Source organism: Propithecus coquereli, unplaced genomic scaffold, assembly GCF_000956105.1.
Source record: "Propithecus coquereli isolate 6110/MARCELLA unplaced genomic scaffold, Pcoq_1.0 Scaffold184, whole genome shotgun sequence".
Classification (NCBI taxonomy): domain Eukaryota; kingdom Metazoa; phylum Chordata; class Mammalia; order Primates; family Indriidae; genus Propithecus; species Propithecus coquereli.
Window position 1 is genome coordinate 293319 of NW_012143190.1, and position 15232 is coordinate 308550.

Sequence of the window (15232 nt, forward strand, 5' to 3'; positions counted from 1 at the left end):
AAATAGATACATTAAATACACATATAATTATGTATATGGTGAAAATATATGATATGCAGTAGCACAAAGGACAGGAGTAAATAAATAAATGACACAATAAAATGCAGGCTTTGGAACATCTAGAAACAATACCATTCCTGTGCTTGGAGAAGAAAACCCAATTTACCTCTCCAGAGAGAGGAATGGAACCACACGTGGATAGGCAGTGGTTCTCACCCAGAGCAACCCCCCACCCCATAGCGGACATTTGGTAAAACTGGAGACAGTTTGGGTTGTCACAACCACAGGTGGGGCTGCTGCTGGCATCTAGTGGGTAGAGGCCAGGGATGCTGCTCACCATCCTACAGTGCACAGGACAGACGGCAGAACACAGAGCTACCCCAGCCCAAATGTCAGTAGTGCCACTGTGGAGAAGCCCTGAGCCAGAGGCGGGCTGCTGACTTAGAGGCCGCTTCATGGGGAGGGCTGAGCATGACTGCCAGGATCTCCTGCAGAGCCGGGGGGGCCAGGAGGGACACGTTCCCACTGGAGACTGAGAACAAGCATGTAAGACGGACAAGATACCAGATCTGCCAGCCCCAGCGCCTGCCCCCAAGCACCTTCCTCGAGAGTCTTGGCAGGGCCAGGCCTGGCTCCAACCTCCTTCCTAAGACAGTGACCAGGGAGGGGCTTCGGCACTGCAGTGCCCCTCCCCCCACCTCCAGAACCCTGGCAGTGGCAGGTGTTCTCGCCAGACACCTCGGCAGCTTCCATGCCTTCCAGAAGGGCTGAGGCTCAGGAACTACTTCCCACATGTCAGAAAAGGGCATGCAACCTGAGAGAAATGAATGTCTTGGGGGTGAGGGGGGAACAGGGAAGAATAACTGGGAGAGACTGGCTTGGAAACTATGGAACGTATGGTTATAACACGGTTCTAACACCACCACCGTTTCTCCACACCTCACAGTTTAGAGAGTGATTTCACTTATAGCATTTTATCCTCACCACAGCCCTATAGGAAGATAAGACAGTTATTAGCTCTGAGAAAACAGAGATTTTAAAAAAAAATCAACGACTTCTCCAAGTGTTTGGGACCCCAAGCCCTCTGATCCCTAGTGTGCCTTAAGATGTAGGGTAAGGGTACTCTTCACGGAGTGGCATCGAGTGTGGGACAGGGAAGGCACAGATGGAAGGCCGCGTGGACGGTGCAGTGCCAGCCCCTCGGGACCGAGGCTCTAATCCCCCCACTGAGGGAGGCTTACAGCTGTGTCCCTCTCTGGGTGTTCTCCTTGGCTGAAGGGAACGGCCTTGCCCAGAGTTATGTCCCCTCTCCAGATGTGGGCAGCCCACATCCGGTGACCGGCTAACCTTGGGGCACAGAAGCCAGGCCCTGCCTCAGTTGATCTCTGTTGCAGCCTCTCCCTCCGCCTGGCCCACCTCCCCTCGCTCCCTCACAGGCATGGAAGCTCCGATCCCCCAGATTCTCCTGCACGTGCACCCCCCACATGCGCACAGGCACACACACAAAGACTCACAACTGACACGAGCAAGAAAAACAATGGCAATGGAAGGCTTCAAAGCTTGCTTTGGACTCCTGTGCAATCCCACTGAGTCCCACCCTCCCCTCATGACTCTCTTTTTCCAGACGGCCAATCCTGAGGCCCTGCCTGAGCCCAGGCTTCCTCCATATTCTTCATACTGTCTCGCATCCAGGTGAGTGGGTAAGGGAGAGTTTTAGGAGTGCAGGTGGATTTAGAGTCTACCATCCAATCATCCTATAGGCGGTCACCCCTTGTAGCTGCCATACAGGGCCAGTTCTGACCTTAGCCAATGTCCTGTCACGTTGGGCTTCCATGCAGGGCTCTGGGGACTGGGTCAGTGGTTTCATCCCTGCCAAATGACTGGGCATAACCAATTCCACTCATTCCCTTGAAAGATGTGACCACATTTCCAGGTTCATACTGAACACATTACAGACGCATGCCACGTGCCTGGAGCAATACTGAGGCCGAGGCCAGCTGAAAAGGACAGGTCTTAAGTCAGGCTCCCAGAGCAGGGGCTGTGGAGCTATGTGAAGAGTATGTGCCCAGGGCTGCTGTCCTCAGGCTTGCCTGAGCCAGGTACATGCGGCAAGGAGACACCATCTGAAGAACACAGCCCCTTTGAGAGTCCCAAGTTCCACAGACGGCATGTTTGCTGTTCCCAAAACAGAACACGGATCAAGCCATCTGCATCATGAATCACTCAGGCACTAAAGCCCGCATGATATATCAAAATGAAAACGTTTGAAAAACTCATTTCTTTTATCCATATCTACACATTGAATGAGTTTTCAGGAATAGGGTTTCTTTTGCTCTCCTCTGAGACTTAATGTGGTGGAGGTGGGGAGATGGCCACAGGGTGGGGTAGGCCACAGAAAACAGCGGGAGATTAACAGGGACAGTGTTGACCGCAGGACTCTCCCCCACACCTGTTTTTACCAATCTCTGTGGCTCAGGAGCCCATTAATAAAGCTTTCACGTCCTGGTGTGAATGTGTAGATTTATTAACAGGCCATGAATTGTGCCTGTGCCCCTTGTCTAAAACTCAGATTCCATATACGACATCTGTGTGTGCATCTGTTTCTGTACTAATAAAATGGAGACTATCTGTTTTTTTCAGGATTATATAAAAATTCATTCCATTTTTGTGAAATGATTTTTTAAATCATGGGTACCAGAGCTGTCAGAGGTTCTTAAAGACTTCTTTTTACCAAGATCCTCCACATCCTTCAAATTCCTTTCCCACTTCAGCAGAATAGGAGCAGCGGCTCGGGGGACATCGTGGTCCACATTCAGGACAGAGGAAAGAAAGTCGGGACTTGCGTCCCCTCGGGCATCAGTGCTCTGCTTTCAGAAAGCACCTCTCATCTTGAACAAGCCCCTTCATCTTAAAACTGCTTCAGCTGCCTCCCTGGAAGCCAAAGACGCGAGGAGTCCAGCACCTCCAAAGAACTAGTATTTTGAAAACCATTGTTAGAAAATATACTAGACAAGAACTTTAAGGGTATACACAAGGGAGCTAATATGTCATAAAGTAAATATGGAAAATCCTTCACATAATTAAATAAGTCACGGGCAATTGCGGGGAAGCGAGATCTGCTGCTTTGAACAGACACCCGGCAGCGGAACCTCCTCGCGGTGACCGTCCTCACTCGGCTGCTGGCACCCAGCTGCTCTCCACGCCTGCTTCCAAAGAAACAGAGACGGACTGAAGCAAACTGAAATAAAATATTGTTTTACTCATTTAAAAATCCTAATATAATCTTTTTCCATCAGAGGTCAGTTTGCCTGGGATTAAGAGCTAAGAAGACATGCTGTTGTCAGCAGCAGCAGAGAGAGGAGCTGCGGCATCTGCATGCGGAGATCACAACAACTATCCTAACGGAAAGAGGAATCATTTTATAGAAAAAGATAGAATTTCCAAATAGCTTGGGAAAAGATATGGCACATCCTAATTGCACATTATTCAGAAAATGCCTGAATAATGTTATCCCGGGGTGGAGAAAAGCTATCTGAAACTGTGTGGGTTTCAGTCTTGATTTGCACGACCTCAGGAAGGCCTTTGCCCGCTCCGAGCCTCCATTTCCCATTTGGCAAATGACTTCCTCCGTTCTATTCTGTGCTGCGTCCACCTCAACTTCTGTATGTGTGGTTGGGTCTTCTCCCGAGCACCCATCTCAGTGCCCTTGTCAAATCTGTGGGTTTGATCCGGAGGCCTTGAGGTCAACGGCAAAGCGATAGTAATTCTATGGGAGCAAGAGACCTGGGCAGAAGCCAGTTTAACCGCGGGCCCTGCCCTCTCTCTCACAGTACATTTTCTTGCTTTTATTATCTTAGAGCCCTGTGGATGGTTGGCTATTCACCGTTGACTTCTTTAAACAACTCTACCCTTTCCAGTTTGTAAAAATCCAGCTTATGATGGCTTTAAGCAAGACGATCCCCTAAAAGGCATACCCTTCATGAGGTTTTCTAGAGAGCCCTCTCTGAAGAGCCAGAATTCACTACTTGTAAAGTAATGATAACAAGGATAACTGAGCCACGTCAAAGATACCGTTACGAAATTTGTGAGAACTGAGCATAAGCCCCACTAAATGCGTGCCCCAGAGAAACACACGTAAACTCACACACAAAATACGTATTACTTGTGTTTTTAGGACAGATGTTCACAATTACAAAACTTGTGGGGGAGCAGAGGAGCACAGTATTAGCAACATGGGCTCTGAAATGTCAGGCTTCAAGGGTGCGAATTCCACTGCTGTGTGACATTAAGCTTTCATGTTACTTCTTCATTCACCCTTGTTCTCTTCCTCTGTGAAAGAGGGACAATAATAGCTGCTTCACAGAGTGACATGAGACTCAAAGTCAGTCTGAATTCATATATGTGGGTGTGAGTGGTGAACTGCAATGCAACAGCAAGGCCCTGGGGAGAGGAGCCGCAGTGGCTTGGTAGACAATAATGGTCTCTTCCAGTTCTAGAATGCTATGGGAATTCTATTTCATTGCTGAGCTGCATAGTGTGCAAGAATATTCAAGTTTGGAATTCTTTAAGCCAAGCATCTTAACACAGTATTTTTATCATTACAAGTTTATAAATTCCACTGCTGTTGCTTGAGTAAATGTCAAACTAGTTAATCTGTACAAATATTCAGAAATATAAAAAATATAAGCTGATAGCATTTTTATAATACTTTATTTTAATCGTCAGTCTTTGTGATGTGTTTATGAAGTGTTGCTCAGCAAAGTGCAGTTTTATATTTGCTCTTGCCTACTAACAAAAGAGACTTGGAGACTTCTTGGATGTTATGGATTTTGTATTTCTTCCCCGATATGTTGACATCTGAGAGAATGTGTCAAAAAAGATCAGCTGAATGTGAGTCATGAAAGTCAACTGGCAGAAGACAGCTTTAGAAAACTGTCACTGGAGCCTTTGGTTGCAAGTCAAGGACTGACGTCTGATACCAGCTGTAGCCCTGTCTAAGCAAAAGGAAGAGGCTTGCTGAGAGCCGACTGCCAGGCAACTTCCCATTTACAGACGCTCTGTAATTTAGTAGAAAGAACCTGCTTAGTGGTAATACTGATCATGATAATGGCAGCTAACACTTATCATGGCTTACTATGTGCCAGACATTGTTCTAAGGGCTTTATCCTTCAAGGCAGGTACGAATATCATCATCCCCATTTTACAGGTGAGGAAACTAAGGCAATGAACAGAAGTAATATTCCCAGGATCATACAGCCAGTGAATGGGAGAGCGTTTGAATCTACACAGAGCCTGCACTCTTAGCTATCTAATTGCTTTACTTGAAAATGATTTGGGATTAAAAAATAATTAACAGTACATTTTCTTATGCTTTTAAAAAGTTCAGAAGTGAAAGGATTTGTGCTGCACTTTAATCTAAAATCTTGATTACTCAATTTGTTTATGTACTCACTTTTTTAATTCCGTATAAGTACTTTAAATTAATTTTCCAGTTATTTCTGGTTAATAATTTTCTGTCCGTAATTCAAATAAAGAATAGTTTAAAAAAAGATGAAGTATTACAAGTTTTCAGAGACTCAAGTTCTAGTCTTAGTTTTGTCATGAAATTAGTGTGAATTTGGTGTAGGCCTTAGTTTCCTCATGTTTACTCGTATTCCTTTTTAACTAGAACAGTTCAGCGTATGTAAAGTGTCATTCTATGAACGTAAGAGATACTGCCTGTTGAGTTGCAGATGGCTGGGGCAGGGTGCCAAGGGGCTCGTTTCTCCATCCTGGCTTTAATGGCTGCAGCTCCAGCTCCCCCTTGCACGCCTTGGCTATTCACCAGTGTAAGATGTCACAGAGACATGCTGGAGTTGGCCAGGACCCAAGATGATATTTAGAAAGGAGAAAATAAAAACTTAAGGATGATCAAGTTCTCTTAAGTAATATTAAACAAAAGCATACTATGTTCCTTCTGATTTCCTCTCAAAGCACTTCCCACATTTGCAAAGAGAATGACAAGATGAATATGTCAGCCTGTCATATTTCCTGATGTGATGTGTGGGCTGGTGGCTCATTATAAAACAACCCATTTTACAGTAATCAGATAAGTTTCAGTACCAAGCCTTGTTCTCAAGCAGCAAGATGCCTGCTATGCGGGACCCATATGCATTAGTGTTCTGAAATTAGAGCGATACTCTTATTTTAAAGTATTCAAGAGTAAAAGTAAATGGCGGCAGGTTCTCAATCATCATATGTATGCAATAACCTATTGTTTAGGGAAAATAAGATGTGACTATTACCAAAAAATTCTATTTTTAAGAAGCATAATCATTTCTTTTCAATCTACCATGAAAATATGGAGACAAAAAATGATTAATACAGTATTTTGTAACTTTCCACTCAAAACAGGGTGGTTTGTTTCTCCAAGTTACTTATCATTTGTATGTTCAAAATTACTTACGGAGAACCTGCCAAAGAAGGAACTAAAAGTGACAAATTCTCAGTCTCTGTTATAAGATTTAAAAAAAAAAATTAGAGACCTATGGAACTTCTGCAATTTCATTTATAAAGTATCCAAGAATTAGTCACTTTAGTAACAATTGAGGTTGCATTAAATGCTGAATTTTTATTAAATAAAGTTGAAATCTGATTTGTTAGTTGTTTCTCTAAGAATTTTCAATTTCTGCCTCTAGCCCTCTCCTCCCCTTTGCAGTACAACCATGCCTTCAAATAGCATTCTTTAAACGGAGGCTTTATGGCTTTGGAGGAATAAGCTGATTTCACAGCCAGTTTTGCCACTGCGGTGGAAAACAGAGTGCACATGCGAGCCAGCTGAAGTCATACAAACTGCGCGGATTAGGGCTGTGGGGGCCTTCACAACTGCTGTCAAACTGCAATTGGAAACAGCTTTTCCAAAGTACAGCACGAGAAATCAGGGATTCCTGTCCACAGCTTCCTAAACCACTGGGTTTCTAATTAGGACTGGCGTGACCCATTAGAGACTAGAAATAGGAAAATCACAATGAAACCAAACAAGGGTACCTTCTGGTCTCCAAGCTTCACTTTGCCTGGATCCCTTCCAGGCCTGTAATTATTGTCTCTCACTAGGTAATAAGGGAAGAGTTTCTGCGTGGGGACAGGAGCTGCTGGAAGTCTGGGCCCAGTGGAATTACAGGCTCAGTTCAGGGATCTTCCTTCATGCCAACCACTGGATGTGCAAATTGTCTAACTGCTCAGATTCTTAACCTTATCTCAATTACTTCAACATTATCAGTTACTTAGTGAAAAGATAACTTTTCCAGAGACCATAGAAAAACATTTAGAATTTTAATAAACTAGAACCATTCAATGGAAGTTTTTTTCTTGGCACTCCAACTTTAAGGGGAAAAGTCAGCTCTCGAGAAAACAAGCTCGCATCAATGAATTCGTTAAAAAAAACTTTCAAGGTTTTTTTCTTTTATATAGATTAATCCAGATGTAGCCCAATTTCCCATACCTCTGTCTTGAACTAGAAGCTAAGAGATGGTGGAAAACCCCGAGGTCAATTATTAATATTGCAATGTCCATTTCACTGTCAACTCTTCAACAATCTTTGAGACACATTTACTAAATCAGAAAATGAATTAATCAAAGAGTTGATAAAAAAATAAGCCTATGAAACTAATTTCCAGCATATTGTTACATACAAGTCACTTAATCTGTTGATGATACAATACTATGTTATACACGAATAGTGACACTCAAAAGTGGGCCAGTTGTAACTTTTGACTTGAAAGACTCTTCATTAAAACTCCCTTAGATGTATGATTTCAAGACAAAGAAGGAGTGTGATCAGATTTTTTTATTTGCCTTAAGGGTTCAAGTCAAAAATCCATCACTCGATAAAACTTTCCCTGGTCTCTTGAATCAACTTTTCTTTCATTTTTTCTTCCACAGCAAGTCTCTGGGACCTCTAGCACAGAACATTCTCTGTGTTATAACTCATTGCTAGTAGGTGAGATATCCCCCACTAGATGGTGGGCTGTTTCCCTAAAGTCAGTGACTGTGTCCTACTCATTGCTGTGGCCCTTCTCTCACCACGTTCTGGAATTAAAACACAGAACTGAATTCAAAGCAAAACAAACAGAAAACCTATATTGCCTAAAAAGTATTATTAATTTGTTATTATTTAGGGAAGATGTTTTCAGAAACAAAGGATAGCCAAGTGATGGACAATATTTTAGAGAGTAGCAGAAAGCTCAGGAGAGAGCATTATGTGCAAATTGGATCCCCAGTAAAGGTAAACAGAAGGCTCTGAAATATTGCTCAACTATTGTTATAAAGCTTGCTGCAAACTAGAGCTAATTTTGACTCCTTAGGGGATTCTTTAAAAAGCAGCAATTTTTGGATTAAAAAATTTCAAAATAACACATCTTCTAATAAAAGCAATTTCTTAAAAGCACCTTAGAGACCTATTTATGAAAAATCTAGCTCTATTTTAGAGACACTTTTATCAATAATGATCATATTTTTAGAAAAGAACTCTGGTTAAAACTATGAATAAACTTGAACATTCCACTGTCCGAGCCTCACCTCAAATCAGGCAATGAAGTTCCCTTGTTAAGAGCAATGATATCTGGACAGCCCTTACCTTCGTGAATATACATCTTTTGAGCATCTTCAGGATGTAGTAACCCCAGTAAACGTGAAGGACCTGCAAGATGATGAGCTGTAGGTTGAGGAAGATGTACGAAAAGAACGGCTCGAGGTAATGCAGAGGCAGAATGAGCGTGCAGTACAAAATCCTGAAAAACCAAACAGGAGAATCTCGTTATAGCCGAAGCACCTGTGAATTTTCAGTGAGAAAACAAATACTTTCTGTCCCAAGACGCACAACATTTATTTCATTTCTAATAAAGTCCAGGAAATTCTCAGGAGAAAAAATAAGATAATATTACCTTTATCATCATTACTGACAAGCAACAAAAAAAGTACAATCTGTCTTATGGGAGAAAAGTTAAAACAAATGGCATTTTTATTGCCCACTGTTGAACCTAGAATGTTTCTGTACCTCAGTTTCCTCTTTGCAAACAGAAGCTTGTGCTTACCTTCTGGTGTGTGTGTGGGGAGAGGGGGGTGTTGAAGAAGAAATGAGGTAAGGCATGTTTACATGGGATTATTATTTGCTTTATGATATATTCTCATTTATTTGGCATCAAAGGTGAATGGAGAATTCTACAAAAGTAAATTTTCCAAATAAAAGAGGCTTTTAACAAGCAAAAAAATCCATGACTACTTCCACTTCTACTTCCTAAAGTAAACTGCATCTTCATGAATCTCATAAATAGATTGCTGGGCACAATTTGAATGGACCCTGGTGACCCAAGATGCGCAGTGTCTTCAGATGTTGTTACAGTATGAAGGGCTATTTGTTCCTTTCCCAAACTTCATGCAATACTATGATTTTAGAGTTCTTTGATATGTTTATATTACTTTAGTGATAAGAAAGTTGTTCATGTAAAATTGGGAAAATAAGAAAAAAAAGAAAATTATTCATAATACCATCACTGTAAACAAATAATATTATAATTTTTATGTATTACCTTCCAATTTTTTTCCTATACAGATATATTTTAATTTTATTTTTTAAAATTCACATGTAGTAAAATTTACTGTGCTTTGGTATACAGTTCAGTGAATTATAATACATGTACAGGCTTGTGTATCCACCACTGCAATTAGGATACAGAACAGTTCATCATGCCAAAAAACTGCCCGGTGCTTTCCCTTTATAGTCACACCTTCCCCCCAACATTTGGCAACCACTTATCTGCTCTTTATCCTTTAGTTTGTCTTTTCAAGGACAGAGAAGTGAAAGCACACAGTGTGTGCGCTTTTGAGGCTGCCTTCTTTCACTCAGTGTACTGCTTGTACAATTCGTGCAAGTTGTGGGTAGCAGTAGCATGTTCCTTTTTATGACTGAGTAGTATTCTATTGGATGGATGTACCACAGTTTGTCTTTTCACCACTGATGAGCTTTTGGGCTATTTCCAGTTTTTGACAACTCTGAGTAGAAGTGCATAAATATTCATGTACATGTTTATCTGTGAACAGAAGTTTTCATTTCTCAAGGGTAAGTACAGAGGGGTGAAATTATTGTGTAATATGTGGTAAGTATATGTTTAATTTTGTAAGAAATGGAAAAACTGTTTTTCAGAGTGGCTGCTTTGCATTCCTACCAGCAAAGCATGAGAATGTCAGTTGCTCTGCATCCCCATCAGCACTTGGTATTGTCTTACAGAGATTTTTGCCACTGTGGTAAACATAGCCCTTATAGGGTTTTATGTTCAATTCCATCTAGCTTTACTCTTTAAAATTTTTTTTATTTTTAATTATGTGTACATAATAATTGCATATCTTTATAGGGTACCTGTGATGTTTTGATACAGTTATACAATTTTTGATATTTAGGATTTCTGGGTCTATTTTTCCAGTTAGCTTTAAATGAAAGACATTTTACACTGTTTAAACAGCTTGGTGTATATAGTCTTTCATAAATTAAAGATTATTATTTTGGAAGTATATATTCCTAAATGTGAGATTACTATTTCAAGGTGTACATTAGAGGTCTATAAATTCAAGGTGTGTATTGAAAGGTATTAAGGCATTGCCAAATTATTTTCCAAAATTACAACAATTTATAAAGCCACCAGCAACTGATGAAAGAAATGTTTCATTGAACCCTCAACCAGTATGGAATAAGTTTAAAATCTGCTAATTTAAAAGGCAAAAAACTTTCAATTTGGATTATTTGCAAGGCTTTGACAATTCCCTTTTGTCTGCTTAGTAGCTCTATTTCCTCTTTTGCGAGTTATCAGTTCAAATTCTTTGCTTGAAAAACAATTATATGAACTCTATATAATAAAGATATTAGCCATTTATTAACTTTATTTATGCAATTATTTCTCAAGTTTACTTTCCAATTTAAAAATGTAACAACTTTATTGCTTTTTAAAAACTTAGGAATTATCAAAAAAATATAAAGATGTTAAGGAAAAATCATACAGCTTCACAGGAAACCCAGAATATTCTGGTGAACATAATTCAAGATATCTCTGTTAAAAATACCTTCTTTAACGTGCTCTTTTTGCCTCCCCCATCACCACATGATTACACACAACAGGGACCACACTATACATGCGATTTTAATATCAATAATATGTTACATTATCCAGACAAATTGGATATGGATTTTAAAAAATTAAAAAATAATAAATATGTTACAAAGAGTCTTCCATGTCAATGCATACAGCTATATATCAGGAGTCAGCAAACTTTGTAAAGGGAAAGATAAATATTTCAGGCCTCTGGGTTGTTTGGTCTCTGCTGCAACTATTCAATTCTGCCATTGTAGTATGAAAGCAACCATATGGCAGCCAGCATTACATAAACTACTTCATATGTACAAAATACATACATAAATGGGTATGGCTGTGTTCCAGTAAAACTTTATTAACAAAACCAGGCAGTAGGCTGAATTTGGCCTGTAAGCCAGAGTTCACCAACCCCCACTATATATTATCTCATGTAATGGCTGCACAGAAATCCATTTTATAGTTATAGCATAATGTAAGCCCTTATTGATAGACATTTAAATTCTTCCCAAATTTTCATTATATTAGAAAGAACACTGTGAGAATTACTTGTAAAAACATTTGTTTGATTATCCCCTTAGAATAGCTAAAATCCTGAATCAAAGAGTAGACTCATTTTACATTTTGGAATATCCTGTTAGATTGCTTTCTAGCAAGACTGTGTGTACCAATCTATATTCTTACACCCAGTGTATGAGAGTACCTGCTTCCTCCTTGACCAACATTTGTATTTTGTCAGTATCTACCTAAAATAACATAGCACTATTTATATTTACATTTTTATTTCATGTGAAGTGACTATATATTTTATACATATATTTATATATTTTATTGCTTATCTTATTTGGTTACTTATATTTTTTTTTGAACTGCTTCTTCATGGTATTTATCCATTTTTCTATTAGAGCATTTACTTATTCTGTTGATTCATAAGTGCTCTTTATATATTAAGGATATCAGCACTATTTTCTAATCATGCTAAATATCTTTACATAGTCCAATATTTTCTTTCAACTTGGTTTATGATTTTTTGGCAAATTAATTTTAAAAATAATTTTGTAATCAGATCTATCAATTCTTTCTTTTATATCTAGCTTACATATTATGCTTTAAAAGACCTTTTTCATCCCTATCAGGACAAAACATATTTACCCATGTTTTCTTAAAATCTTGGCTTTACTACTCACAAGGCTATGTAACCTTGTATCATTTCTTTGTGCATTTTTTCATTAGCAAAATGGAAGCAAAGAGTACCTACCTTATTCATTCAATAAACCTTTATTGAATGCCTACTAAAGTGCTACCTGGCACTTGGTAGGAGCCAGGAATATAGCAATGAATGAAAGGGATGAAAACCCCTGAACTAGTAGGGCTTACATTCTGGTGCCAACATTGATAGAGTTATTAATGGGAATTAAAGAAAATAATATATGTAAAGCTTATTTGCCACCTTGGGTTTCTGGGTCCATAGGTAATTTTGTGCCTTGTTCTACACTGTCTCTACCTAGAATATATTTTCCCTTTTCAGCTGAACTTCTTTTCATCCATAAAGCATGGGCCCCTTTACTATGAAGGTCTCCATGCTATTCTGGTCACCTGTGAATGTATCTAACGGTGACACCATAATCTGCTGTCATCAGTGTATATACCTACACGTGTGTTAGGGGAAAGAAAGGAATAACAAAGTAAACGAACAAAATGCTAACTGGTAAAGAGTATATATAGGAGTTCTCTGTAATATACTTACAACTTTTCTGTAAGCTTGAAATTATTTCTAAACAAATGAATTAGTGAATAAAGAGGTTGGATTAAATTATGAGTAAGGTCCCTTATTCTAGGATTCTAGAAAAATGGGGTCTTGTTCTGTCGCCTAGGCTGGAGTGCAATGGCACAATCATGGCTCCCTGCAGCCTCAAACTCCTGGCCTCAAGTTATCCTCCCACCTTATCCCTCCTCAGTCACTGAGACTACAGGCGTGAGCCATTGCGCCTGGCTGTAGCTGTTCTTCATAAACTTAAAAACAACTAAAGAAGGCACCAAATGCATGGTGTGAGGGGAGAGCTCTGAGGTCTCATGGGTGAATGAGACAGTAGAATGCATTGTCTCTTTCATCAGTTGTGTAACTGGAAAATCTAGTTCCAAGATATGCAGCTGCAATGGTGGCCCAAGGGAGTGGCCTGGCTTCGGCAGAGCCTTTCTCACATTGCACAAGCCCCTCTCACATTGCACAAGCCCCTCCTGTCCTTTGCTGGCCAAGCAAAGGGTGCTAGCTGACATGGCACCATCAGAACCCTGCTCTGCCCTCTGCTCATCACTCAGGACCAAGGCTCCCGACCTTCAGAGGAAAGGAAGGGTCCACTGTGTCCTCATCCTTGGTTCCCACTGAAGAATGTCAGATAAGAGCACTGTTGGATGCTTTCAGCTTTCTCTTTTCTTTTCTTTATTTTTTAAACTCGCCTTTCTGTATTAGCCATTCCAAGTATTTATACAATCTCATCACCCATAACATTTCCTTTCATGTGTGGGCTTCCCACGGTACCATTTTTTCACAAAAGCTGAAACTTGAAGTCCGATGAACCAGTGGTGAAGGGAAAAAAGTTACCCAAGCATATGCACCCTTGGAGGTAAGGAAGCTAGGTATCTGAACATTATTCATAGCTGCAAACGTTTTATTTTTTTCTTTTTGGAACATCTGAGAAACACAGGCAATGTTAATATATATATATTCATATATCTTGTAACTATATGAATAAGGGGTAGATAAAAAGATCTCTTCTCCTGCCACCGTGGACTCCTGGAGGGTAGGTACTATGTCTCGCTCCCCCTCGACTCTTTACAACACCTAGTTGGGGTGAGTTCAAATGAAGCAACAAACCACACTACCACCTACAAACTCAGCTGCAGCAGACACTGAATCTGCAGGTTGCGAAGTCAGTGAAGCAGAGTGTCCTTTCCCTTTAGATCAACCAGCTTGCACGGGATCATTATCTACTCCTGTTATTTGTGGAGAAAAACTGTCAACAGTCAGGGGAATAGTTTACCTGACATTAGAAAGGTCTTTCTAGCCTTTCTGATTCTCTGGGGGTATTTGGATAATGTTCAAATAGGTAGATACATCCAATAATTCAAAAGTACAGAAATCATTTCAAAAACAATAGTCGGGAACACAATGTGAAAAAGGTAAGGCTGCAATTTAAATGGTTTTGGATAAAAATGCACACAAATGGGATTACCAGAAAATTAAATTAAAGCAATTTAACCAACACCAATTTGAATTTCTGCCAATGTTGGTGAAATGATGTTTAGAAAACCAGTGTCGCTAACTCTTGCTGACGCTGACTGAGAATCAGCTAACTAGATCCCCAGACATGGCAGGAGGAAAGGAGAGGAGGGGACCACAGTCACAGGAACACAAAAGCAGGGCTCATCAGGGAAGTAAACACACTTGAGGCCAGGGGACACGAAAGAAAAATCAGAAAAAGGGAAAGACAAGTGTAATGTGCAAGCTGCAGTTCTTTTTCTCAAGGCTTCCAGACAAATCTCAGATGGGCATAACTCTAGTTAGCTTTCTTCCCACCCTGCCCTATATCTCACCACAAAACGTGCAACAAAAGCAGTTGGAAAGAAAAACAGAGCAGCTAGATTGCAAACTGGCTCCCACAGTGTCTCTAAAATGTCTGAATCTTGACATAGATCAGCTGAGCTGCTTTTCAGTGGCATCTATTATCTGCACATTGCTTGGTCCATAGTAAAATCCCAACAAATTAGGACAGAATAAAATATCCATGAAAAATAAATCTACAGAGTTCCAAGTTTTAGACAGATGGTTGGGGCCAGACTAACAACAAGGAACTACATTTTCCTCTTTGACACCACCGAGGTGATTGTATAACAAGCTCAAGTCTGTAGGAAGACTATTTAAGCCAGAGCAACTGGGAGAAGCGGCCTCTCTGATTGACGTGCTTCAGCATTACAATCTTGTGATTCTTTCAAAAACCACTGAAAACTGATTTCCCAAACTTCCAATGGCTTGGTGAGGTTTTCCTCAACCTTCCAAGGAATGAGAATCTGTCAATGTCAGTACAGAAATATTTTTACCAGGAAGAATTTTTTTA

At 40.2% G+C, this 15232-nt stretch overlaps 1 protein-coding gene across 1 annotated transcript in view; it reads right to left on the bottom strand.

The window, feature by feature from the left end:
• Window positions 1–15232, bottom strand: part of CERS3 (ceramide synthase 3) — a 132524-nt gene that overhangs the window by 38182 nt on the left and 79110 nt on the right. The window contains exon 9 of the mRNA XM_012642688.1: window positions 8615–8768. Within this exon, the coding sequence (XP_012498142.1) occupies window positions 8615–8768 (154 nt within the window). The remainder of the gene's footprint in view (window positions 1–8614; window positions 8769–15232) is intronic.